This window comes from Camelus ferus, chromosome 4 (assembly GCF_009834535.1).
Source record: "Camelus ferus isolate YT-003-E chromosome 4, BCGSAC_Cfer_1.0, whole genome shotgun sequence".
NCBI lineage: Eukaryota > Metazoa > Chordata > Mammalia > Artiodactyla > Camelidae > Camelus > Camelus ferus.
The window spans coordinates 64,839,262-64,866,657 of record NC_045699.1 but is presented as its reverse complement, the minus strand read 5'-3'; the positions used below and the strand labels follow the sequence as shown (position 1 = coordinate 64,866,657).

Below are 27,396 nucleotides of genomic sequence, written 5' to 3'. Positions count from 1 at the left end.
ATTTTACACGTACAGCATGTCTTAGTTTGGACTGACCACGCGTGACCACTGTAGTGGGCAGTGCAGGTTAGGCTTTGGCGTAATGATGGACCTCTGTGACCCGCAGTGCTGAATGGGAGGAACCCACTGGAAGCCTCCCAGGGTTGGCCGTGTGTCCATGACCTTGGTCTAGTGTGGACTTCTCCTCTCCTTTCTCTGTCTACCCATCTCCCCCACTGGTTAGGGCATCTACATGGGTGGGCCATTGAGAGAACAAAGCTTAACTCTCAAGATAAAGGGTTTGAGGGGCGAGTGAAGAGGTCTGTGTGCTGTTGATTTTTAGTCAGATCCTGAGTTCAGAAGCCAAGCATTTTGTACAAATTTTTTTGTTCATCAGAACTTCATTGAGCAGATCATTTTTCCCCCAAGGCACAGGGATAAATCCCTCAAGGACATGAACATTTGAAGGAGAGTTGGGGGTAGGGGTGGGGTGGGGTGGGGTGGGGCAGATACTGAGTGATAGTGGGGGATAAGTGGGAGCACTGAAGGCAGCTTGTGACCTGGGCAGAGCTTTGAAGGACAAGTTAACGTTTGCCAGGCAGATGGGGGTGGGGTGGGTCACTCCACCTGCTGGGCCGGCGGAAACTGGCATGAGGGCCTGGGGCCACTTGCCAGGTGAGGGGTCTGTGTGGGGCTTGGCAGAGCCCAGGTCTTGGAGGATTTGAAATGCCAGCCCAGGGCCTTGCTGAACTGTTGCCCCAGGACAGGAGGGGGCAGCAGAGGTCTCGAAACTGGGGTGTGGCAGGGTCACAGTGGGTTTTAGAAGCTACCCATTGGCCTAAGTGGAGACCTGCTGGAGGAGGTCCAGGCAGGAGGCCCTGTTAGGAGGGGATAACAGTGATCCAGGCCCGAGGCGGAGGGGAGGGCCTCAGACATGGGACGTGCAGGAGCCGGTGACCAGCTGAGGGGGCAGGAGGCGTCCAGCATGGCCCTCGGGCTGCAGCTTGGGTGACTGGATGCTTGCAGCCGTGTGTGGAAATGCATCAAACTGTTTCAGTGTGTACTGATGTCGTAAGTTTCCACTTTAATGCAGCCACAGAGACTCCGTCCCACCCGCCCGCCGCCTCCCAAGATACAGCGCTCGAGGCCCGTGAGTAGCCGGTGGTTCTGCCCTCCCGCCTAACACTGCCTGAGCCGTGCTCCCCGCCTGACTAAACCCCGGGAGTCTGAACTCAGCCGCCTTGCGAAAGAAAACGGGGAATTGGGTTTTCAGCTTCCCTCTGCGTGGCATGTACCTGAACTTGTGTTTTCTGGGCTTCTCTCCCCTTTTTCTGAATCAATTCAGTGACTTGCAGTCAGAGCTCTAGGCAGCAGGGCCACTGTGTGGTGTGTTTGCCGTGTGTGCATCATTTGAGCAAATCTCCCAGGCTGAGCCTTGTTTCTAGCCACGAGTTTTAAAGCCTTACAGCAGACGCCTCTTCCTCACAAAGGAGGCAGAAGCCTGGCAGCAGGGGTCTCGTTCCGCCAGATCTTGGTTTGGAAATGCATTTGATGTCCCTTCCCAGGGGCAGAGGCTATGCCCAGAGAAGATCAGATCAGGCCGGCTCAGATGGAGACCCGTCGCCTCCTCCCTGGGCCTCACAGGGAGCTCCATCTCCTAAGTGAAGCGCCAAGGAAGGGCGGAGGAGCAGGAGGTGTAACGAACCCACCAGCACCTGGGAATGGGTGGGCACAGGAGGGAGACCCATCCGTGTTTTCCTAAGAGAAATGCCTTGGGAAAATATTGGGTGTGGTTCCGTGTTTAGCATCAGTGAAGTCATTTTCCTTATAATTTCAGACTTTGGTCTTACTGCAGCCTGATAACTTTTGCAGTTTCCTTTAAAGTGGGAAACTTGCCTGGACCATTTAGTGCAGGCTGTTTATCAAGAGAAGAGTTTCTCTGTTTCTTGTTCGAAGTGGCCACCATTCTTGCAGTCAAGCAAAAGGGGTCCTGTTCCTGCCCAGCTGTAGTCAGAGTCCCCCACAAACCCGAGTCCGAGCCCCTCCCACCCTTCCCACTGCAGTGTCCAAATCCATCCTGAAAGTTGTGATGGCTGAGTGGTGCAGGTGACCAGGCTGTACTGTGTCTGTTTTTCATCCTTGGCACACACACCGAGCATCGGTTGGGTGGCCGCTCTCTGCGGGGATGTTGGAAAGTTCTGGGATGCTGTTTTCCTTTCCTTCCCTGCCATGTGTGGGAGTTAGAGGGCTGGGATGGAGGCTGGGTGATGCCTTCACCTGTGGCGGTCATGACACTGCCGTTCCAACCACGTGTGACAGACCCATCCTGTACCCCAGTCAAACCGTGATCAGTGCAGCTGTCAAGGGCCTGGAACATTTCTGCTCACTGTCATTGGAAGGAAAGCACAAACAGCAGAAAGGAACCGCTCTGGGAGACAGACAGCCGACTTCTGGGTCAAACCTTGTGTGATTTACTGAGAATTCTAGTGCAGTCATTAGCAACATCGATTTGGGGAGCAGACAGAGCCAGGCTTGAATACCAAATTGTGTGACTTTGGTGAAGTCCTGAAGCTCCTTGAGCCTCACTCCTCTCTAATGTACCCTCGTTCATGGAGGGTTTTGTGTGACAATGAATGTAGATGACATTTGTAAAGCACCTGGCACAATGCCTGGCACACAGTAGATGTTTTTATTCTTCTTACAGGTTTTTAAATCTTACAGCTTCTAAGGAATGACCCAGTTTCTTTTTAACCATCACCCCCCTGAGATTTTTACAGTCAGCATGTCATTCTACGTCCATTACCCCAGTCGAGCCTCACAGCACCTCTGTGAGGTGGGCATCGTCTCCACCAGTTTTATTTTTATTTATTTATTTTTTATTCTTTTGGGGGGGCATTTTTTATAATTTCACATTTATTAAAATTTATTTTTGGGAGGAGGGGTAATTAGGTTTCTATTTATTTATTTTTAATGAAGGTACTGGGAATTGAACCCAGGACCTTGTGCGTGCTAGGCACACACTCTATCACTGAGCTACACCCTTCCCACCTCCACCTGTTTTAGAGACGAGAAAACTGATGCTCTGTGACTTGTCCTCAGTCCTGTAACTACACAGAGGGGTCACCAGACTCTAGAACTCCTGGTCTTTCCATCATTCCAAGCTCCCTGGACCCTCCATCTTCATTTCCATGTCGTCCATCTTAGTACAAAGTACTGGGGTAGGGCCTTCAGGTGAGAAAAGAATTAATCAGCAGCCAGCTGGGCTTCCTGGGGAATCTCTCTGACAGTGTTAGATCTTGGCAGGAGTGCAGAGGTGAAGAGAGTTGACATTTACTGAGCACCTTTTATGTGCCTAGGACTGTGCTAGACACTTGTATGTCATCCCATCTGTCCTTAAACAGCCTGGAGGAGGCAGATGCTGTTTCCCCGATTTGCAGCCAAAACTACAGAGATGATAAGAGGCCACGCTGGCCTTTGAGCCCTGCCTCTGCCCTGCCTCTGCCCACTCCTCACCAAGCCAAGGTCATCCAGAGGGTAGGTAGCTCTCAGAAGTCCCTGGAGGGACCTGGGATCCAAGGCAGGCAGGGAGTCCCTTGGAAGGCATGATCCAGGGCAGGACTGCTCCCCTTGGAAGAACTCGGGTCCTGGAGACAACTACCATGGGCTCCACATTGTCTCGCCTGCGCGGGGACTCGTGCAGACTGGCAGGCGATGGGGCTGGAATATAGCCACATCCACTGGCAGCCGAGGACTTGGGAAGGCAGACATGACCCTAAGCAAAGCCTGAGTAGCAGTGGCCTCTGCCACTGCCCTTCTGCAGGAGGTGACCAGCCTGGCCCGCGGGGCTGCACCTCACCTTGGGTTATGGCACACTGAAGAGTTAGGGTGCTGAGCAGAACTGGTTCTGGGCTTAGAAGTCAGAGAGGCCTGTCCTGGTTTGAATCACAGCTTGGCTACTTCTTGGCTGTGTGACCTTGGGCCAGACGCATACCTTCTCTCAGCCTTAGTTTCGTCATCTGTAAAATGGGATTAACAATATGTACCTGGTGGGGTATGTGGTCATATTCATGTAGTGCCTCGCACAGTCTCTGGCATGAATTGAGTACACCCACCCCAGTTCTGCCAACCCAAACACCTTCTGCCTAGCAGGGTCACTGTGGGACTAATTTGGGAGCCCTAGAAGTTTTGTGCTTTCTGGCCTTATGTTCCCCAGTGCCCCAGGGTCTGTTCACTCAGGGAGCACTCATGGAAGCATTTCCAGTGGGCATCACTGCACCCTGTGGGTGAATCTGGGAGCCACGGAGTATGGAACCCCTCAAGGGCCTCAAAGAAGATGGCCTGACAAGCTCCCATGTCGGGAGCCACTGGCCCCGTGCCGGGCTTTGCCAGGTCACTTAGTTGCAAATGTTCTGGGCAGAAGTGTGGCCATGGACCGGCCCAGGGTGGTGGGAGCGTGGAGACGAGCCATTCAGCCTTTCTGGAAGGAGCTTTGTAGCCTGGCACCTGTGGCTGGAGTTCAGATGTGACCAGAGGATTTAGATTTTCACTTTAAAAAGAAGAAAAAGGAAAGAGCAGAAGAAAGCCTTGCCAGTGTCCGATGGACTCAGGGGAGCGGGCTGGGGCGCGCAGGGGAGAGGCAGGCTGTGGGCGGCCGCATGTGAAGCGCTTTATAAGCTCTGTATTTATTATTTCTTGCTCACCATTAAAATCAAATGTACTCAGTGCTTTTGTATTCAATGCACATTTAACCCTGCCGACTTAGATTTCTCAGGTTTTAAATCCAGTGGGGAATTGGCTGGTTTCCCAACTTTCCCCTCAAGTCCCCCTTGAACAGAGCTCCAAATCCCTGTTTAGCATTTTCTCTCCCGGCACTGCTGGGATCCAGGCACTGGTGGGGCCAGTCGCTGTTGGGTGTGCATGTGGTTTCTTCCCTCATCCCCAGCCCCCACCCTTCCTAAGTACCCCCAGAAAGACGGATGTGATCGCTGAAATATGACGGGCCGGTTGTCTGCATCGTCTTGTGATTCAGGCTTAATTAAACCATTTTGTCTGTGTGTGTCTGTGCCTGGTTGCGGCTCTAGCTGCAGCCGTGTGTGTGTGTGTGTGTGTGTGTGTGTGTGTGTGTATGTGAGAGAGAGAGAGAGAGAGAGAGAGAGGGAGATTCGTGCATGTGCCTTCGCCTCTTGTGTGTGCCTCTGTGCATGTGTATTTGTGAGACTGTGGGTTTGTTGGCATCTCGAGGCCTCCATGCGTGTCTCTGGGTGGTTGTCCATGGGTGTAATTTTGTGTCTGCTTTGTCCACACCAATCAGGTGCGTGTGACTCTGGGTGTGTCTGCAGTCGCGCGGGTGGCTGTCTCTGGGTCCTCTGTGCCTTCTTCCCCCTCCCCCGCCTTCGCTGCCGCCCTCCCCGCCTGCCCCTCCCTCTCCCTGCTCTGTCTGGTTCATCATCCCTAATGAAGCAGTCTTCTCCATCGATCCTGCTGATTGCCAACCCATTCCTTTTGTTTGTTGGCGCTGAGCCATTCAGCGGCACTCTGACAGCTCAGCTCGTCTAATTAGCTCTGTTGTTCTTTTTCCCTATGTTTCACCACGTTGCAAGTTCAGTTGAAGTTGCCACAAACTTAATCCCCCCATTTCAGCCACAAGTTCACATTCCTAACCCGCCTCTATTGTACCGAGGAGCAGCTGTGTGCGAGGACAGGCGAACGGGCCTTAATGTCTGACCTTCCCGAAGCCCCCACCCCAGGACCTCCAGGCAGGGCAGCTCTGCTTCTTGGCCGCAACCGCATGCCCCCTTTGTGGTGCAAAGTGGGGAGCACTCTAACCAGGTGATCCTGTTTACCAGCTGCGAGAGGCAGAGGCGTCTGGCTCTGGGCCAGGAAAGCAGTTCAGAGTTGGCTCAGGTGGGGGACAAGTCCATTCGTTGATCAGCAAACGGTGACTGGATGTCTGCTCCGTGGCAGGCATCGTTCTAATGGCAGCGATAATAATAGCAACATTTGTGTGCTCTGCTTAGATTCCAGGCAGCGGTGTTCACTTGCTTCTAAAAACCTGGCTAAGGGACCACCCTAAACCAGGCACTGAGCAGGGTACAAGGCAAGGGTAAGACGGTCATAAACCACGTCTTCTAATTTGAAGACACCCCACCCCCAGCTTCCTTTTGTTACTAATAAGGTCCAGAGAAGCAAGGTGTGCGTTTATTGAGCCCCCACTGTGTGCCAGACCCCATGCCAGCGCCTTCCCTGCGTCATCTCATCAAATCGTCACAGTAACCCCATAGAAGAAGACAGCATGTTTGGTGGAAGGCGCTTGGCTTTTACCACATCTCTGATTTGCCAAACTAGGCTGAGATCAGACTGGCCACTCCGCAGGAAAAACTTTGGTTAGATCAAACATGTGGAGACCTGAGGGCTTGATGAGACTCTAGAAAGACTTGTCTGTTACGCAGCTGACTTCTGTAATCTGTGTTCTGAAGTCACTGTGCTGTGTGGTTCACCAACGCTGGGCGGGGGCGGGGATGGTTCTGGCCAGAGGGTGCAGGGAGTGGAGCATGTGTGTGCTCTCCTTCCCTGCCTTGTCCGCTAACCTCAGCACCTGTGGTGTTTCCTGCCGTGGTCCCTGGTCTGCAGAGAGGGAGCGGCCCTCGCACTGGGCTGCGCAGTTGTTTTCTCTGACAACAAAATTCGTACATAGGCTTTCCTGGCTTTCTCCTGTCCCTCCCTGGCACTGTTCAGAGATGGTGGTGCCAAACTTAAAGCCAGGTAATGTTGATTAGACCAAATGAATATCCTTCTAAGGACACCTAGAAATTCTTAACCTAACCCTCATCATGGGCTCTAATGGGAGAAGGGGATGTCTTTTTATATGGTCCCTCGTCTTGGCTTTCAGAGGCCGCAGCTCAGGGAAAAAAAACAACAACAAAAAAAAAACACCTTGTCTCTGCAGCCTGGCTTTGGATTAGGAAGGGGTATACTTCACTGTCAAACACACCCACCACCGACCCTCGAGCCAAGTCCCCGTGGTGAGTGACATCCAGGCTGAGCCCGGCCCGGGAGGACTGCACAAGGAAGCCTGGGGGATCAGAAAGAGGATTTTTACTGCACTCTCACGCTATTAGTATTTCCTTTTCTCCCTCTCCCACTTAGAAAAATAAGCATCCTGTAATTCAGTTGTAAAAAGAACAAAATAGACACACACACCCTATAAACAGAGTCTGAGTGAAACCTTTTTGTTGTGCCAAGCCGGGTCCGGGTTCCGGGAGAAGGCAGATGGGACTTGTCATTAACGATAGCCTCTTTGCTCTGGGTCCTGCACAGACAGTATCTCACTGACCCCTCACGGCAGCCCTGTGAGGAGGAAGGTGGAACCATCCCCTACCTGCAGATGAGGAAACCAGCCCTTCAGAAGAGCCATTCCCATCTGAGTAGGCCACGAATTCCAGCTCATGCATTGGCTACAAATTCAATGGCTGCGTCTCTGTGACAAGCGGAGCCTTTGAGCCTGTACCGTGAAAATCCCTCAGCGTTTGTTTCAGGGCCACTTATCTGCATCTTGAGAATGTCCCCGTGTGGCTCTTCCAGCTCAGCCCTTCTTGGGGACTTTCCCCTGTGCCCACTCCAGGTGCGCCCGCCCCGGCCACACGTCGTTAAGAGGCCGAAGAGCAACATCACAGTGGAAGGCCGGAGGACGTCCATCGCGAGCCCCGAGCAGTGAGTACCCCGTCGCTCCCTCCCCCACTGCTGCAGGAGCCCAGCAGGCCGGCGCTTTGTGGAGCCCACGCGGCAGCCCCTCCTTTGAAAGGCTTCCCTGGAGCCCAAGCGGGTGCCTCACAGAGAGGTCAGTCGGGGAGCAGGACTTGATCTTCAGTGTGGGTTCTGCCAGCAGTTGTTACACCAGCGGGAGGCCCCAGAGGCCAGGGAGCCGGCGCCCGGGGTTGGGTTTTGAGTGGTGATGGCCAGGGGGAGCTCAGACAAGCTCAGAAGAAGCTTCCAGGCCTTTTCTTATGCTGAAGATAGAGGGTCAGCAGGAGAGAGACCTGGCTGACATGTTTAATGAGGGCCACCACCTTCCTAGGCCTGGGCTGCTCCAGGTCTCCCGAGCTCGGATTTACATCCAGGACTCTCCTTATCCACAGCCCACCCGCACCGACCGGGACCTTTGCCCACCCGCGCCTTAGCATTTGTTTTATTATGACTTTGCTTTTCTACCTCCCCTTGGCCCCAGAGCCCCTTGGGGCAGGCAGTAGGTCTCATGGCCAGTACCTCACATAGGATCAGCTTAGAGTCTCTTTCTGGGTGGGTGTTGGGGGGATGAGGTGAATGACGAGGCAGGTGTACAAGCAGTGGCCAGAGGATGGAGGAGGCCTGAAGCTGCCCAGACCCGACTCCAGAGCCACGTGGGAAAGGTGACACCACTTCCATCAGCCCGTGTGGTCTCTGCCCAGACAACCCAGTGGCTGCACATGGGCTTCCTGTGATGCCTTAAAAGAGTTCATGAACCCATCTCGGTCTAAGGTTGTTGGGGGGAAAAAATGCCCCTGGAGTCCCTAGGGTGAAGAGGGACTCATGTCTGCCCTATTTTCAGAGAAGTTCTCAGGGAAAGGAGTTAAGGGAGATGGCAGGTCCTAGCCAGAAAAGGAGCCAAAGGGAGGACATGATTCCCAAATGTCAGGCTGTGTCCTCATGGGTTTGCTGTGCTTGAGGACTCTCTGGTTGGCCGTGTGGTATCACCTGAGACTGCCGTGTCGTTACAGGAGCTGTGTGTGTCTGTGTGTCTTGAGAGGTGTTTGGTGATGCAGAATCTGGAAGAGAGGGCTCCAGAAGTTGGGTGCAGGTTTAACTTTTGCTGTGCACAATAGGACAGTGGGAAAGTTGAGGACTGTCTCCCTGGTGTGGATTATGATTGCCCTCTTGTGGAGAAAGTGCTGCATGGCTTCAGGGTGCCCCAGACCCAAAGATTTTTCCTTAGGGGGATAAAATTAGTCACTTTTCTGTAGAGCCACCTCTTTAAAACTGACCTAATATTTTAGACACTGTACTGGAATACAGGGTCATGGGCCTGTAGATACTGAAATGCAAATCCAGAATATCCTTGCACTGCACCCAAAACACCCCGGACCAACACTTACCATTCCACAGACAAGCGTTACCATTTTGTGGCTGGGTTGCCAATTACAGCTTGAACTTCCTCCCCACATTTATTCACAATGTTGCTTTTCCAGCCGTGTTAGGGGATTGCCTCTTCAGTGTTTGCAGAGACCCAGTGTCTGGCAGCCCCATCATTCTGGTGATTACCAGAACTATGTCAGTACCACTTTTTGTGGGGTTTTGGTTTTTGAGTTTGTTTGTTTGTTTTTTTGCAGTATGCCTTGTTTTAGATTTCTTTTGGGGAAACATTTGGGGTTGAAATGAACCAGTGGGAGCAGAGGGAGCTAGTTTGGGGGGTTGGCAAACTGACAGTGATAGAAAACAAATGACAGGTGATCCTGGTCCACCAGGAAATAGGCAGGTATATTTGGACATCATTCCAGGAGTTTCTATTCACATTTTTTCAATGTGGGGGGCGGGGCTGTTGGCCCATAATGCCAGTGACATTTCTGGTGCAACCCGGAGGTTTTCCTGCGTCTCTTCCCATGCTGCCTTCTCCCCACCACCACCCCCCGTTGTGCTCCTCCACTTCCAAATGCCATGTCACAACAGCACTTGGATGTGTTTTTCTCAACTGTCACCAGCTCCAGCTGGCAAGACCAACTTCTTGAAACACAGGAAGCATCCAGCGGAAAATATTTTAATAAAACAGACTCCTCATAAAATATTGTTTTGGGGGGTGGGAAGAAACCATCTCCACCAATCTGTCAGCATTGTGTTGGGAGACACGAGAAGACAAGCCGGCAGGCAGGAGCTGGAGCCTAATGGGCCTTTGTTGCGGGTGGTTCGGTGTTGGGCACACGGACCCGGTGCCTGGCCCTTTAATCTGGCCTGGATTTTCTTGACTCACGGATCTTTGTCTCCACTGGGAATATCAAAGTGCATCGGAAACTTAGAGGATTTGGGCAGCAGGAAGAGACCCAGGATCTTTGAAGCTGAGGGAAGGATTCGGTCCTCCTGACTTCTTGCCCCAACTCTCACTTCCAAAAAGCACATTAAATAATTAACTTTGTGGACAGCAAGATAGAGCTGATTAAGAGTAAGACCGCCTCAGTGTCTGGAATTCACCGAGGCCCAGTGGCATCACCGGCAGCTCTCTAACCAGTCCATCCATTGAAGTCCAGTTTTTCCTTTCTGGGTCATGTCTCTCTGTCCATTCTTGTGTCCATTCGTTCAGCAAATGTCTTTGAAAACCTACTAGGTGTGAGCATCTTAGATTTTTAAAGGAGGCCCTAAAGGGAACCCCAGTGCTGAGTTTTGTTGACTTGCATTTTCCCAAAATGAAATTTTTCCTTTGTCAAATTTTCTTCCCCAAAGGTGAGTGTCCTAGCCCCTTAAAACCATTTGATGGCAACTTGGAAGAACACTTTAGGAAGATTTGTGGGGGAAATGTTCCCTCTGTTTTTCAGTTAACATGAGCTAATTAATATTCAGTGACAGTCTCTCCTCAAGAAGTATCAGCTACTTACATTCTTGTTCAGAACATGGCTGGTGGTGTGCCCGAGGACCCCCGGGGGTAAGAGTTAGGGTTAGGAGAAACAGCAGCACAGGCTGGGGCCAGACCCCGGCAGAAAGTGCAGTGCAGCGCCCCTGTGCCCTAGGCCCCCTTAGGCTGGAATTTGTTTCCCCTTCTACAGAATGGAAGTCGGGCTCAGAAAATGTACTGACCAGCATCCCAGGGTCATCCAGTTACAAAGTGGCAGGGCCAGGACTCCAAATACTGCTCAATTTCATTCTCTCAATTGCCCTCTGCTTTCCAAGGGGGTCTACTGTTATCCTGGCTTTGCCCAGAGAGACAGCGCCGGGTCCTGAGATGAACTGCCCCGCACGCCATCTTCCTCTCTGGTTCCCTGGACTTCAGTCCTCTTCCTTTCAAGGAAGCAGGGGTCACTGGTGCCTGAGTGTGTCTATCTGAAGAAGGAAAGAGAAGTAACATTTACTGAACATCCCTTAAGATTGTGATGGGTGGCTTTCCCATTTAACAGATGGGGAAACTGAGGATCAGAGAGAGAGAGACTTGACTTGCCCAAGGTCTCAGGGCTAGAAAATGGAAAGATTGGCATCTGATGACAGAGGCCTCCCCCATTCTTCTGCATGACGCAGGCTTTTTGTTAAGAACCTAATTATGACTGTGAGCTACTCTGAGTGGGGAGGATGATGGTGGCTGCAGTGGGCACGGGGAGGTCACAGCTCCCCAGCTGTTAAAGGTGGACTGGTTATTTCAGCAGGAGTGTGCATAGCTGACAGGCCTCAGCTTATCTTCCCTTTGCTTGCCAGATAGAAGGCAATTTCCCATCAAACATGAGGCTTAGAAAGACTATTGCAAGCTCTAAAAGGCAGCGCTGTGCTCAGTACTGCCCACCCCTACGGCCCACACACAGAGAGCAGACAGAGGCCAAAGGCAGGGGGTGACCTACTGGTCCCCAGATGCCTCTCTCTTTCATCCATTCACTGCCGTGGGGGCTGAGAGTTCAGGAGGGAGATAGTTACAAGTAGCCCCCACCTTATGTAATCTTCACAACAATCCAGAAGGGCAGGGTTAGGGGGAGGGTATAGCTCAGTGGTAGAGTGTGTGCTTAGCATGCATGAGGTCCAGGGTTCAGTCCTCAGTACCTCTGCTAAAAATAAATAAATAAACCTAATAAATAAATAACCCCTGCCCTCCCCCTGCCCACTGCAGAAGGGCAGGGTTGTCTTCTGAGACCTAATGGTGAAGGGGCTTGTGCTCAGTGTGGATCTGAGATGTGCCCCATCCCCGCCAGCTGCAGAACCACGGCTCTTTCAGTGCACACCTTGTGCTCTGAAGGACAGAACTCCCTCCAGCCACCTGAGTCTTGCCTGGCTACAGGCTGGTTATTTGGAGTTTCATTGTACTAAGTAAAGAATGGTCCAGATTCAGCCACCAGCAGCCCACAAGCCATTGCCCTGTCACCTCTCTGGCCAGATCCATGCAAAAATCTGCTCTTATCCAGTAATTTTGTTCATAAAAATAACCCAATAGTCTTATAGACAAAATGGAAGTTAGGGAAAACAGAGATTCATTCTGAATCCCATGACTTCGGTTCACCTACTTATTAGCATTTCTGCAGATTCCCGTCCAGTCTTTTTTCCTAAATATGTTTTACAGAGCTGCCGGCTTCCTTGTAATACCCCTTAATACAGAGTTGCCACAGGTCCTTTATGCCCTGTTGTTGGTGACCACACAGAAGAGCCCATCATGTGCATGTGTGTGGTCTGCCTGACCACGCCCCTCATATTGGATCTGTAGATTATTCCAGGTTTTCACAAATGTGGAAAATGCCAGAGTGGATGTCCTTGTTCTCCAAGTTTTTTCTCGTTTTATATCGTTATAAGAACAACTACCGTGAACTGAGCACTGCATGCTAAGCACTGTACATACGTTGTTGGGTTGAATCCTCACAGGAAATCTGGGGGCGGCGGTAGGTACCATTAGCTCTGTTTTATAGAGGAAGTAGCCGAGGCTGTGAGAAGGGATCCCTGCCCTTGGTCACACAGCTAGTAAGTGGCAGAGCTGAGCTTTAGACCTGTCTCTGTAACACCAAAGCCCAACCCTTAACCAGTCTTATAGGCAGATTTCTGCTCTGTGTTACTAAATAACTTTCTGAGAGAATCATATAACTTAATCCTCCCACCAAAACTGTGGATTCCCTGGGAATCTGGGTCTGGAAGACCCAGAGGAACATGGGGCAGACATTAGAAGCCCTCTAGGCCAAGGAGCCCTTCTGCAGGTTGTGCTGGCTGGGCAGACAACGTGTACGCCAAACGGCCAGCCCACGCTGCTCAGGAATTGGAGAGTCTGCTCCTCTGAACTGCACTGTGTGACCTCAGCACCCAAAGCCCCAAAAGATTAAAGTAAGATCAGAAGAAGCTGCCAGAAGCATTTAGTGAGAGCTATGCCCAGAGACCAGGTCTCAGAACACTTTGCAATTGTATCTCTTCAAGCTGGTTGCACAAGTGCTCTGGCAGAAGATGACGCACTGCTCCACCCCCATTCCCCTGTCTCTTTGAGAACTGGGCTCAGCATGGCCCCTGGCTGAGGGTCACACCAGAGCCCCTTTCCCTCCTACACAGACCCAGAGCTGCCTCGAGGCTGGGGTCAGCAAAGTCCTGCTGGGTGGGGGCCTGGTGCACAGGCCTGGCTTGGCATCTGCAGACTTGGGCAGCATCCTGGCCCACCAGCTGCCAGTCTGAGACCTTGGGCAAATCTCTTTGCCATCTTTTTTTTTTTTTTAATGCAATGCCTGTTAAAACCCCAAAGAACATGATTTGGGAGACTGCCCACACTAGCATCCTCAGTGAGCAGGGCCCCCCAGACTCCCCTCCTGCAGTGACCGCTGCGGCTTCACCAATATGACCCTCCCCCCAGGCCACCCCCACCAGCCGCACCCTCCCTCCTCTTCCCAAGCCCACAATGGACTTCCCCTCATGTAGTCTTGAGCTGCCATGTCTCACTCACACATACACTATGCTCTCAACACCCCAGTAGTCTGTGAGTGGGGCAGGGCTGTGTGACTTTCAACCTTGATTCTTCAACTCTTGAGACCAAAGCCTCGCCCAGCTCTGCTCAGGGATATTTACTGAATGAATGAACAAAGGAATCACTGAGGGCAGTTCAAAGCTTACAGCCCAGTACCCTGGAGATGGGGGAGAGTGTCAGTTAACAACCACAAATGTGTAAAGAACACCTACTCTGTGCCAGGGGTGATTAGGGTGTGAATATGAAGCTACCAGCACCTGCCTGGCCCGGCTCTGTAAGAGCCAGAAACTGCAATCAGCCCTGGGAGCAAGTCTCAGAGATGCCAGCTGGGCCCGGGCCCCAGGGGGTAGGGGCAGCTGTCTGGGCAGTACCCCCGGCAAGTCGCCAGGACCCACTCCCTGAGCGGCTGGGCATCCAAACACTGAGCAGAAGGGTGCAAACCCAATTAGCAAGGTGAGAGGCTGCTGACCTGACTCGGGCCCCCCCACGTCTCCAACGGTGGGGTCTGGGCCCCAGAGACAAAGACAAGCCAGAAGCCAGGAGTGGAGCCTGAGCCGGCCCGGAGAAGGAGGAGCTGCCGCAGAGCCCCTCGGGGTGTGCAGCAGCCCGGAGAACGGCACCCCCTCTTCTCCACCATTTCTGTCTGCCACTTGGAAGGACAGGCTTTCCTAGGGGCTGCCACGATAGGGGGAGTTAGTTCCAGCTGAAAAGCCAAGCCTTTAGGATGCCCTCAGAAAAGCTGCCCCATCGTCAACATGTTACTCATCTCAGTCTCTTCTGAAAGACTCTGCCATCCCAACCAGCACCCTCCCCATTCCAAATTCCATGTCACCCTTCCCCAAGTGCCTGTTTCCGGCCCAGTATTGTGACGCAGATCATCTTGGTTAACCTCTCTGCTCCCAAAAGTCTTTGCAGTGGAGGCATTGTTCACCCGTTCAGCCACAGGGAAAGCAAGGCTCTAACAGGTGGAATGACCTGCCCTGGGTCCAGCATGTGCATCTGGGTCGACTGGGTCTCACGTCCATATCCAGTGCCTTCTCATCAGATGTCCCCTTAGCACTGCTGCCATGGTCCCCAGAAAAGACTCAGGCTAACGGCAGGCAAAGACTGTCCTCAGGATAAAGGACAGTTCTTCATAGTCCACAGGATTTCTCTTCCAGGTGGGGAAGGCACCCCCAAGGTGTCCCCTTCCCCATCATTCCTCCAGCAGAGAGTCTGAAAGGCGGGAAAGTGGAGCCAGGCCTCTCTGCCTACACAAGTGTCCGCCCAGCGCCTAGGAAGGGCTTCTCAGCACGCCGGGCATGAGTGTGGACTGGGAAGGTCTTTGAAGGCAGGGACCACCCCCATTCACCCTTGAACACCTAGGGGAGACCCGCACAGGGTGAAGGTGCCCAGGACCTATTTGTTGGCAGGTGAACGGGGCACATGGATCTTAACTGAGCATGCACTAGGCACCATGTGAAGCCCTTCAGGAATATTTTTATTCAGCTTTTGTGATAAGACTAACAGGAGGCTGGTAGAATCCCCATTTTACAGATAAGAAACTGAGGTTCTGGGAGGTAAAATGACTTTCCCAAGGTCACCTGTCTGGGCCATGGAGGATGGTGGGAGGCTAAACAGATGGGCCTCGTCCTGGGGCCTGTCCCTGCTCATCAGCCTCACAGGAGCCTTGCAATCAAGGGACGCCAGAGCCACCAAGACATTGAGCAGCGAAGATCCTTTGTGTTGGAGTGAAATGATCCTTTAGAAAATGATCACCAGCTCCCCTCGTTACCTCTGGAGACCAAGTCCTTGCTGATTTTTTCCCTTCTTTATCTCAAGTACATTTAAATGTCAATTAAATTTGAAATATCTACATTTGTCAGCATTTCATTTTGGGCCAGCGTGACGTGCTGCTGATTTGTCCATGCGATGTGACACATGAAAAAACTCTCGAGATGCAGATCTTCCTCATTAAAAAATAAGCCCTGCGATCCTGGCCCGGCAGAGAGCCACAGAGCACGTCCCCGCTTCCTGACGCCGTGGCTCTGACATGGTATTTAAAAAGGAACAGCCGCGCCTGTCACCACTGTCACACACACGCGCTAGCCGGCGACACATTAAACCAAACATTAGAAAGGGCTCAGGAAGTCGTCTGCATGGGAACTCTGCGCCGAGATGAGGTGGGCAGAGGCGGGAGCAGCCGTGGGAGATGACGGGGTCTGAACGTGATGGACAGCGGGCCTTTCTTTCTCGCCAAGACTCCGGCAGACCTCGCTGGGTAGCCAAGTTCGCCACAACCTGCCTTTTCACAGACAGCTCTTTGTGTGTAATAAAATCCAGGCAAGTGGTGGGTGGCAGTCTGCAGGGTAGTAGCTGAATTGGGTTAATGAGGGAAGAGGTACACTTTTTTTTCTCATATTCCGCCTTAAGCTAATAAAAAATTTAAACCTGGACGTATTCAACGGTTCATCCTTTATCTCTGACAAATATCTGACTGTATGTTTCACGGCAGAACATGAGCAGTTGAATTTAAATAAGTTTATTTTGAAATCTCACCTTTTATCAAAAACAGAAGGGGAAACACCCTGCCCCTTATTTCACTGTTTCAGATCCACAGAACTGAAGAGACAGGATCGCAAAGTGGTTTTAGAGTCAGACAAATCCAGATTCCCAGCTCTACCGTTAGCTGCTGTGTGACACTAAGCAAATGACCCCCTCTCTGAGCCTTGGCTGCTTTATCTACAAAATGAGGATGTGATAAGTAATAAATGAGGAACTGTCCAGGCAGCATTCAGCCCAACACTTGTAAGTACTGCTGGTGTCATCATCATCCTCCACATGGCCCACAGCCTGGACCTGAAGAATCTCTGATCTGACCAAGCCACTTGGAGAGTTCTCATCTGGGTGCTCCATCACTCGTGAGAGACACTGGGCCTCTTGTTGAAGCTACTGCCCAACTGGCCTGGCCTGGCTAGGAGAGCCAGCTGGAGAGGGAAATGGTGAGCTGGAAATGGAGGCTCCCTCTCTCCCCCACCGCACCCCCAGGTGCCCTCTGTGACCTTGCGTGTGGGAGGCACTGGATTTTGACAGTGATGGGAACTACAGCAGCCTGATCTGATGAAGCCAGGGGCCAGTCCAGCACAAAGGCTCTTTGCTCTCATGTGAATCCAGACGTTCCTGGCTGGTTTAGTGGTATTCAGCTAATGTGCCAAGCTGTGCTCTCTGCTTTCTTGTCAAAGCCAGCTGTGCTTGAATGGGTGGTGGAAAAGCATTCAAGATGGATTTGAGGGCCACCCAAAGACTCATTCAGTTTGACCCAAGTAGAGGTGCGGGTCTCCCTCGTATTTATCTACTGCCAGCCTAGTGGACAGGAGAAAGAGGAATTGGAATCCCTGCTCGTCACTGCCTGGCCAGGTGGCTTGGTCACACCTCTCCTCTTCACCCGTGATTCCCAGCACTCAGTTCACACTGGCTGTGCTCACTACAGGCCTTCCGGGGGTGCCTCTTGGTTGCTACGTGGATGATCAGACAAGTAGATGGATGGACTCATGACAGTCTCACCCTCTATGAAATCCATACAGTGACACCTTCCTGCTTCCTGTTGGGAGAGGTAGAAATAACCTATGTAAAGTCGCCGCAGTGCCTACTTGTGGACATTATATTAGACATTCTTCTGAGACTCCCACCCGCCCCTATATACCTAACACCCCCTCCCCCAAACATGGTCCCACTCTACAGGTCCCACTCTCAGCACCTCAGCAGACAGATTGGGAGCTCAGAGGGGAGACACTCATACTGCAGCCATGAGCTGAGGAAAAGGACATGTGCCTGGCGGGGGTCCAGGAAGAGCGGTGGAGCGGGCGTGGGCGGTGCCTTGTCTCCCCAGCCCGCGGGCTCCCGCTCATTCCCTTGCAAACTTCCTCTGCGCTACTGCTGTGCTCTGGTGCAGGAAGAGAGAACGGGCCAGGCCCCTGCCCTTGAGGGCCTCTACTCAAATAGAATTGCAGGAGGTTCCCTCTATGTGGGAAGGGCTAAACCACGCAGCCCAAGGACAAGCGAACTCTATCTAGAAAGAAAACTCTGCTGGGAGCTCCAGGATGGCTTCCTGAGAGTCTTCCAGCCTAAGGGCAGTCAGTGCACCTTGACACAGGCAGGTGGTCGGGAGGGGAGGGTGGGGGTGGGCGGGGCCAGGCGGGCAGCATGGGGTTGGCCTGCTTGCAGCTCAGACTGGGCAGCCCTCACCCTGCCCCCCCAGAATGTTCCACAAGCTCCCCAGGATGGAACCTGAGGCAGGGTGACTGCCCCCCTGCACCCTAACCTGCTCGTGAGAACAGTCTAGTGCTGCCGAGTGAGAGTGGGTGCTCCTAACTTAATGAGGCAAGTAAATCATCCTGCAAACGCCTGAACGTTTGAATTGCTGACACTTTACTTGGTGGGGTTGCTCACCACACAGCCAGCTGCGGCGAAATCATGGTTCAGAGTAGCAGGTTTACCGGCGTGAAGCAGCAGAGTGACAAGGCTGGGGCTGTGATTCAGAGCAGAATTCCAGCGTCTGTGTGCAGAGTGGCCCTTCTGCTGGGCCTTGTTCTATGTCCCGGTGGACATGGCAGGAGCTGGGCGGCCTGGCCCCGTGCTGGCCAGGCTCATTTCTGCAAGTCACATCATCTTCCTGCCCGCTCTCCTGAGTCCAGAGGCAAATGTTCTCTCCAGTCCAGGATGGGCCAAGACACGTCTTGTCCCTGACACCTGGCAAGGCAGCCTTGGAACGGAGTGCTGTGACCTCCTCCCTGTGTGACCCTGGGCAAGTGATTTCCCCTCTCTGAGCCTTGACCTCCCCTTCAATACAAGGGCAAAACTCTGCCTGGCTCACTTCCAGGGACAATGTGAGGAACTGAAGGGTTCAGGTGTGCCAGTGCTGGGGAACGCACAGCTCTGGGAGCCAGCTTTGGTTCCACTTTTAAAAGAACAGCATATCCTTGGGTAACAACTGGCTTAGCCCTGGTGATGGTGGATTGTAGCAGCAGCAGGTCACAATCCGCCCTCCCAGTCCCCCGGGACGGCTGCTGCCCTCGCTTACCCTCCAGCCCTGGTTCCCATGCACTTTTTTGGACACGTTTCCCCTTCCTGAAATAAAACCTGAAAGGAATTGCATCATATAAGGCAAAGAAAGGAGACGGCTCTGGCTAGGGGGTGGGAGGAGAGGAAATAGCCCCCCATCAGGTAACCCTGTGTCTCCTACCCACCTCCCCAAACTTCACCATCGCCCCTGGGGATCCTCAGGTGAGCCCAGCCCGCTGTACAGGGCAGAGGCGTGGGCTGCCCACAGCAGCCGTGGGGCCAGAATTTGAACCAAGGTCTTCAGAGGTCCAGCTCCCCTCTCCTGAGCACACACCTCTCACGGGCCCCAATCGGTGTATAATTCATAGGAGCAGGCGTGGAGTTTCTCTGGGCTGTGTATATGTTTGTGTTTATAGAGGTAGAGCTCACAGGTGGCTGACAAGGGAGATATATTTTTTATAACAATGAATATTTAATTTCCACATCACAGATGAAAAAGACTCTCTGAAGAGGCATCTGAGGGAGACTCCAGAGAGCAGCCGCTAATCAGAAAAGGGCCTTCTTGCGAGTGCTCCTCCACGTGGCTCACTTTCTCCTTTAACTTTTTTTTTCCTGATTATTGAAGTAGATATGCACATTGGAGAAAATGTAGAAGAAAACAAAAATAAAATTGGGGGGGGGGAATCACCCATAATCCACTAGCATTTGTTGACATTTAGACACATCCCTTTCCAGTCTTTTTTCTGTGCATTTTTCCGTAAGCAGATGAGAAAGAATGTGGTATAATTGCAATTCTGTGTCCTGATTTTTAGATTTTTCTTTATGAACTTTATAGTTAACGAGAGGATAATATTCAGCCAACTGTACCATAATTCACTTCACCAGGTTCCTACTGTGGAAATTTAGGTTGTCTCATGTTTTAATATTATAAACATAGCAGTAACAAACATCTTTGTGCATAATCTGTTGCTGCATTTAGGGTTATCTAAGTGGAAGTGGAAATCTGAAGTCCTAGATGCATTTAAGGTTCTTGACACCAGCGACAAACGCACTGTTTCTTTTCTTTTTGGGACCAGCTTCCTCACCGTGGGGCCCGATAGGTCTTCTCCAGGGAGCCTCTGCCTGGGCTGGCAGAGGGAGGCCCGGGCCAGGCGCTGAGCCCCAGGCCTCCTTCCCACCTGGCCCCGTGGATTCCTGAGATGTCTCCTAACTGTTCTCTTCTCTCTTGTCTTCCTCTGCCCCAGCCTCGTAAAGCCCTTGCGACACTATGCTGTCTTCCTCTCCGAAGACTCCTCTGACGATGAATGCCAGCGGGAAGCGGGCCCAAGCTCTGGCTTCACCGAAAGCCTTTTCTTCTCCACTCCCTTTGAATGGTCTCTCTCTTCTTCCATTTCCCTGAGCTCAGCTTGGTGACTCTCCGGGACCACTTGGAGGGATGGGGGTGGCCAGTGCTGCTTACGCTTGTGTGTGGGGAAAGGTGTCTGGAGCTGCTGCCTTCTGGTGCCCCGGTGCCAACTTGCAGGGCAGATGCCACCTCTGTGTGCCTCCTTTCAGGGTTTTTTATTCTGCCAGCCCCACAGGGATGTGATGACGGGGTAAAGTGACAGCGGTGACTGAGTTCTAAAGGTGTGAGACGGGGGCATCGGTCTCGTGCCTTGTGGGGAAAATGCACTTGATTGTTAATGGAATTGGTGGCTACTGTTAGCCTGGTTGTTGCTTCCCGAGTCTTGCTTTATCTCAGCACATCTTGGAAAGCCGTGGAGATGGGGGGGTCAGATGTTAACTTAAAAAAAAAAAAGTTTACTGATATGGAATGTATATATTAGTTCTGGCATATCCAAACGTTTTACTGATCTGCCTGATTTTAAGATAATTTTTACCATTATTATTTATAATCTAAGCCTCCTTCTAATTACAAATTGCAATAAAGAAAAAAAGAGAAAAAGAAGGTTCACCACAATCCAGCCACCCCCAGAATTAGGCTTTGCTGGTTCCCCTTTCTTTGCTGGTTCTTGCCCCCACCCCACCACAAGCTTTCCAGAGCTGGGATTGAGCAAAGCGACAGCTTTGATCTATGTTTATTTGTTAACGAGTTTGTGTAGTGTTTTTAATGGAAGCTTTTAAGGGAAGGGTAGTGTCCTTTTTTGAACACCCACAGCAACACTTCGGGGAGTGAACCGTTCCAGCTGGTTCACAGAAGAGGGATCGCCCCCCACCTTCCCCCTCCCAGTCCCCTTCACCATCTCCCTGCTCCCAGTCCCTCCCCTGGGCTTGGCCTGTGGCTTCCTTGGGGCACCTGGTAAACCTTCCAGCTCTGCTCCTGCCACTGCTCCCACAGTGGGAGAAGGTTTCTGGCCTTTGCTGCCACCAGTTCACCTGTGACCACAGGCAAGTCAGTCCCCTCCTGTTGCCCTCACTTAGAGAGCAGTGGCCTAAGCCAGTGTTGCCCAAGCTTCGCATGCCGCCTGGTCTGAACAGTGAATCTTCTTTAAAACTAGCAGAAAAGCTTTGTCCTCAGCAATAATATCTGATCTCATAGGCTTAATGTATCAGTTATTATTCCTATTATTAATTAAAATAAAGATAGCATCACTGGAATAAGAAATGTTCATTCATGTATCAACTTATAATCACCTTGCTGGTAAAGGCATCCCTTGTGGGTGATGGCCAAGCACTCCCCTGCTGCAGAGTCCAGCAAGGCACATTCTTTTTAAATTAATTGATGCCTTAATTATTTAAAATAAAGCTCACTCCCTGAGCCATGATCTATGAAAAGTATAGGCTTTTGTGTGTGTTTAAAAGGGACATGGCCTTCTTAACTCAAACAAAATGAGTTCTTTCTAAAGAACACTTACTTCCTTAACTATAAGAAGCTCACTGACTTTTCTTTATCTCCTTCACTGCGTTCAAACTTGGTTAAAGGGGCCTGGGCAGATGGCTTAGTTAGAACAAGTGAGGAACTTTAGAAGTCTCATACTTGGCTTCCATTTTTGCCTCTTGCCAGGTGCTGTGTGACACATGGTGAGTTACTTAGCCTCTGTGAGCTTCGGCTTCCCCATCTATCAGGTGGGGGTGTGAATCCTACTTTATGGGCTGCTTGTATGGCTTCAGTGAGTTAGTCCAGTCTGATGCAGTCCTTGCCAAGAGTCAAGACTGTTAGTTGAGCCCTCTCCCTCTGCTGACTGTCCTCTGCCCTGGCTCCTGCAAGTGAGCCTTTGGGACCAACAGGTGGCGTCCTTCCCCCACTTTACGAGAACCTTGGGCAGTTCCTGCCTGATCCAGGAGCCAGAACCTTGCTGTTAGAGGCGGTGGGACGCTGCTCTGGCCCTGGCTCCACTAGAGGTCAGGGTTTGTCCAGGCAGCACTCTCCATGTACCCAGTGGTGCTCCTGGTATCAAGCTTGTGAGAAAGGAAAGTGGGAGGCACCCTGTGTCACCTGCACCTGGGTTGGCTGCAAGGTTTTGATGCATGAATGGATGGAATGCTGTTAACAGCCTCGGCACGCCTGCTATACACCAGGCACTGTGTTTGCTTGTAAAACCTCCACCAACAGCTGCAAGGGAGGTGCACTCTGGAATAGGAGAGCGGCTGAGGCTCAGAGAGGTTAAGTGACTTGCCCAAGGTCCCACAGCAAGAGATGGCACCAGAGCTGGAACCAAGGACAGCACAGGCCGAGGCCCAGATGGTCTCCCGAGGATCCTGGGGTGTGCTGGGCAGCTGCCCTGGGGAGAGTTCTCCCAGCTCAGTTCCCCATGAGCTGTTCCCAGGACCTGACTGCTGCAGGGGTGAGAGTGCAGACAGTGGGCTCAGGAATGAGTCTTCCTGCCTATTCCCTTCCCAGACGCATCCCGTTCTTCATGCCTTATATGAATGGCTTTCAAGCCCACTAGCCAGTTCTACAGTGGGTCCTATGGTTTGGGAGAAACTAAGTGGGGCCCCCCAGAACAAGATAGAGCCAAAGGAACTTGCCCACAGCCCCACAGCGAGCAGAACCCAAACTCAGCCCCTAGTCTGTCAGAGTCCCGTTGCCCAGACGCCTGCCCTCATGGGGACCCAGGACACTCTCCTGTCCCAAGACTCACAGGTGCACTCGTCAAGGCCTGGAAGTTCTTGGGGGTGGGGGCTGCTTGCCCCTCCTGGGGCAGCTCTGAGTGGGAGAATCCAGCCTGCTCTGCCTCCTCGCAGGCCACAGCCATATCGGACACTCAAGGAGTCAGACAGTGCAGGAGACGAGGCGGAGAGTCCAGAGCAGCGCACACGGGAGCCCCTGGGCCCGGCCCCCGTGCCGCCTGACAGGGCTGCCAGCATTGACCTCCTGGAAGATGTCTTCAGCGGTCTCGATATGGAGGTCCCACTGCAGCCGCTGGGCCAGGCCAAAAGCTTGGAGGACCTTCGGACCCCCAAAGACCTAAGAGAGCAGCCAGGGACCTTTGACTATCAGGTATGGTGGGGTGGGGTGGGGTGGGTACATGGCAGGGGCATTTTGTGCCCATGAAGCAGGTTCCCCCATGTGACAGTGAAAGACACCAAGGGAGAAACAGTGACTTTCCCAGGTCCTCAGCCAATGCTCGGGGTCACTCTGACTGCAAACCCTGCTGGGCCAGCCAGTGGCCAGACCATCCTCACAGTGGTCACTGGAGGAGATGCTGGAGCCTGATGGAAGTCTGCCCCCTCCACTTCCATTTGTGCATCAGAGGTGGGCTGGTGCTCTGCCTCCCTCTCCCCAAGACCCCCCAGCCCAACCCCCAGGCAGGGCTGTGGCCACTGGTGGAACTGGGATCTCTGTGGAGAGCTTGTGGAACAAAGTTCCTGGGTTCTGGATATTCACGTGTGACCCCTGATCTTCCACCGTGACTTTCTATCACATCTCCTCTCTGTGCCTCAGTTTCCTCACTTGTGAGTGGGGGCTGCCAACACTGCAGTCACTGGGCCACACAGTGGAACTCACAGACTACCCACACAGGCGATGATTCACGCGTGCCCCTCTGCAGGGAACTGCTTTTCCCACGCTGCCGATGCAGGAGCTCCAGCCAAGAGAAGGGACGTGAAGCCCATATTGTGGGCCCTTTAAGTGGCCGAGCTGGGACTTGAGCCCAGTCCTATTTCCTTCCAGGGTGCCTTTGCCCAAGATCCAAGCCTCATTTGACCTCTTGGGCTCATTGATGGTTGAAAGTGCCCACAAGCTTTGAAAAGTAAAAAGGGTCTGGCCAGTAGACAGTCAGTAGATGAAGCCGTTTTCCTCAAACTACTTGGCAACTTGGTATGAAAAGACAAGGGCTTTCTCTGGGGTCCCTTTGTGCCACATGGTGAGAAAAGACCTGGGCTTGCTTTGTGCCGCTGACTTGGGCCAAGGACTCAACTGCTGTGGGTCCCAGGGAGCTGCTCAGCCACACTCCTGGGACCATGGTCCCCTTGTCTGCCTGGCTGGCATACAAGAGGGGTGAGGGAACGGGCATGTGCTGCCTCCAGTCTGTCCCAGGTCAGCCTGTGGTCATTGCCTCCCTTGTTCCCTCCAACAGAGGCTGGACCTAGGCAGGGGTGAGAGGAGCCGCGGGATTCCGGGGGCCTTGAAGCTCGCCCACCCGTACAACAAGCTCTGGAGCCTGGGCCAGGACGACATGGCCATCCCCAGCAAGCCCCTGGCCACCTCTCCTGAGAAGCCCTCAGCCATGCTCGGGAACTCCCCGGCCCTGCCCTGCAGGCCCCAGAACCGGAATGGCATCCTGAATCCCAGCGACAAGGAAGAGATGCCCACCCCTACTCTGGGCAGCATCACCATCCCCCGGCCCCAGGGCAGGAAGACCCCGGAGCTGGGCATCGTGCCCCCACCCCCCACTGCCCGCCCAGCCAAGCTCCAGGCTGCCAGCACTGCCAGCACTGCCCTCGGCGACTTCTCCTCAGAGCAGCTGCAGGCTGAGCGGGAGAGACGGGCTGCCCTGAGCTCAGCCCCATTCCCAGGGCTCCTCCCCAGTGCTGCCCGACAGGACCCCACCGAACTGCTCCAGCCACTCAACCTGGCCCCAGGAGCTGCGGGCACCAGCAGTGACACCCTGCTGGCCCTCCTGGACCCACTTAACACAGCCTGGTCAGGCAGTACCCTTCCACCAGGCCCTATGGCCCCAAATGTAGCCACCCCATTCACCCCTCAATTCAGCTTCCCCCCCATGGGGACCCCCACCCCCTTTCCACAGCCATCACTCAACCCCTTCATCCCATCTGTGCCAGCAGCGCTGCCTGCCATGCCCCTGGTCTCCACACCAGCTGGGCCTTACGGGGCCCCTCCTGCTCCCCTGGGGCCAGCTTTTGCCCCCAGCCTCCTGCTGTCCAATTCTGGCTTCTGTGCCCCACACAGATCTCAGCCCAACCTGTCTGCTCTCTCTATGCCTAACCTCTTTGGCCAGATGCCCATGGGTGCCCACTCCCTGCAGCCCCTGGGTCCCCCAGCAGTCACCCCTTCGAGGATCCGAACGTTGCCCCTGGCCCGCTCAAGCGCCAGGGCTGCCGAGGCCAAGCAAGGGCTGGCCCTGAGGCCTGGAGATCCCCCGCTCCTCCCCTCTAGACCCTCCCAGGGCCTGGAGCCAGCACTGCAGCCCTCCGCTCCACGAGAGGCCAGAGACCCCTTTGAGGATTTGTTACAGAAAACCAAGCAAGATGTGAGCCCAGCCCCCGCCCCAGGCTCAGTGGAGCAGCTCAGGAAGCAGTGGGAGACCTTCGAGTGAGCCAGGCGCTGAGGGCTGGGGGCAACCTAGGCTGTGCTGCCCACCACTGCAGCTCTGGGCTGGCCCTGCTTCCCCTGCCGCTGTTTCCGCCCATGTTCTACTGGTGGGAAGGGATGGGACCCCTCTCTGCCGCCCCTCCTCCTCTCCACACTGCTCATCTCTGAGGTCTGGCTGCTGGAGAATGGCACCAGTTCCAGCCTGGGAATCGACCCAGCTCCTGGGCACCTGCCCTGCCCTGCCACCACCCTTCCCCTGCACCCACGATTGGGTTTTGCACTAAAGAGGACGGCTGGGCTAATGACTGCCCCAGACCACGTCCTACCCACCTTCTTCTGGAAACCTCCCACCAGGAGCCTTGTAGGGTTCCTCAAGGCAGCTCCTCCCGAGCCCTGTTTCCTGTCCCAACTGCAGCTCAGCCCTGAACACCCCACCTCGCTGGGCACAGGCATCGGTGGGACCCTCAGTGCGAGCTCGTCTGCACAAGGTGCACATCGTTTGGAGTTTGAAGTAAGGCACCCCCTTCCCAGGCCGGAGGAGCTATCTGGTGAGGCATATCCAAACCCTCTCTAGCAATATGCACACTCATCCTTTCCTGAGTCTTCAACTCAACTCCCAAACTTCAGTTTTTCTGGCTTGGTAGGAATTTGGGGGCTGAGGGACCCTTGGGATCCCTCATGATAGCCAAACCCCGCTCCAGCCAGCCCTACATGGGGACCAGGAGCACCAGCAACTCTGATTTGTAGAAGAAAAACTAGCAACAGGAAAATCTGAGCGCATCGGGCAGAGAAGCCAGGCTGCTGTTCCACACACTCCCTCTGGTCCCCACAGCTTCTCTGGGTCTCAAGTAACTATCAGACGGGGCTCAGCCTCTTGTCCAGTGCGTCTGCAGGGGCAGAGCTGAGAAGCAGGCACCCAGATTCCAACCGGAAGGCCAAGCTTAACACCGTGGACTGACGCAGGGGTCCTAGCGGCCCGGCTCCTGGGGCAGAAGTGGGCAGGGCGCTGAGCCCCTCTCCAGGCCCCTGGGAGGATGTGGGCAAACTTGACTTCTCGCAGCCAGGAGGCAGGAGGAGGTCTCAGAGCAACCCCCTCCCGGCCCACCTTGTGATTCTTGCCAGCATAGAAATTCCTGAGGCCAACGTCACCAAAGTTAAATTGAAATGTTTTGTTATTGTTTCTTTTATCTTTCTTTTCCTTTTTACTTTATTGATTTGATGAATCTTGAAGTTGACTAGTTTCAATAAACCAAGTTAAAATATGGCCCAACCATTTAAGAAAACAACCATCTGAGACATGCAGGAAATTGTGAGCATTTTGACCTGATTTCTCATTTACTATCTGTGAGTGGTCAGATCCACAGTCTCAGAGGTGTCTGACAGGGCACGGGGGTTTCTGGAGGCCCCCATAACCCCAAGGAGCCTTGTCAGTGTCTGAGGCGCTGGGAGGCCATCCCGACACGTGGGGGAGTGAGGCTTGGAAGGTCGCTATGTGGGGTGTGAAGAGCTGCTGGCCCAGCACACAGCCCCTTCCTGAGTCATAGCCCCTCGGGCAAGTCTTCTCTAAATCCCGGCAATGTCCTCTGGCTGCCAGAAGGCGGAGCTGTGTCATGTCTGGGCCATGTGGACACTTCTAGGACACTCAGGTGTTTCAGTAGATTCCAGATCCACCCATCTTGGGCAGACCTCTGAGCCCCACCGGGGACAGGGCAGCCCACCTGGGGGAGACAGCATGGGGCAGAGTATAAGACAAGAGGTGCTGGGTGGCCGCAGGGAAGTAGAGCCCACTCCCGTTTCCCTGGCTGTGCTGGGGGCTGGTGGCATGTGCTCCATGTTCATGTGAGCACTGCTGTCTCTTCACTTGCTGGATTGGATTTGCAAATCCAAGGATGAATTTTGTGTGTGCGTTCAATAAAATCTTCTTGGGAAGAAGGCTGGTATCCCTGTGTCCTGAGGAAGCTCTGGGGGAAGGGGTGGCCTCAGGCATCTTTAGCATACCCTTTTGTAGGGGTAGAGG

The 27,396-nt window shown here is 53.3% G+C and overlaps 1 protein-coding gene across 4 annotated transcripts in view; it reads left to right on the top strand.

Moving 5' to 3' along the window:
* Positions 1 to 27,311, top strand: part of DENND1A (DENN domain containing 1A) — a 470,303-nt gene extending 442,992 nt beyond the window's left edge. Inside the window, exons 20-24 of one of the 4 annotated variants that reach the window (XM_032478391.1) lie at positions 1,073 to 1,129; positions 7,601 to 7,689; positions 19,909 to 20,037; positions 22,850 to 23,105; positions 24,184 to 27,311. In XM_032478391.1, the coding sequence (XP_032334282.1) occupies positions 1,073 to 1,129; positions 7,601 to 7,689; positions 19,909 to 20,037; positions 22,850 to 23,105; positions 24,184 to 25,383 (1,731 nt within the window). In that variant the 3' untranslated portion in view covers positions 25,384 to 27,311. The remainder of the gene's footprint in view (positions 1 to 1,072; positions 1,130 to 7,600; positions 7,690 to 19,908; positions 20,038 to 22,849; positions 23,106 to 24,183) is intronic. The other 3 variants (XM_032478392.1, XM_032478393.1, XM_032478394.1) reach the window with 3 other exon arrangements.
* Positions 27,312 to 27,396: the final 85 nt, after the last annotated feature.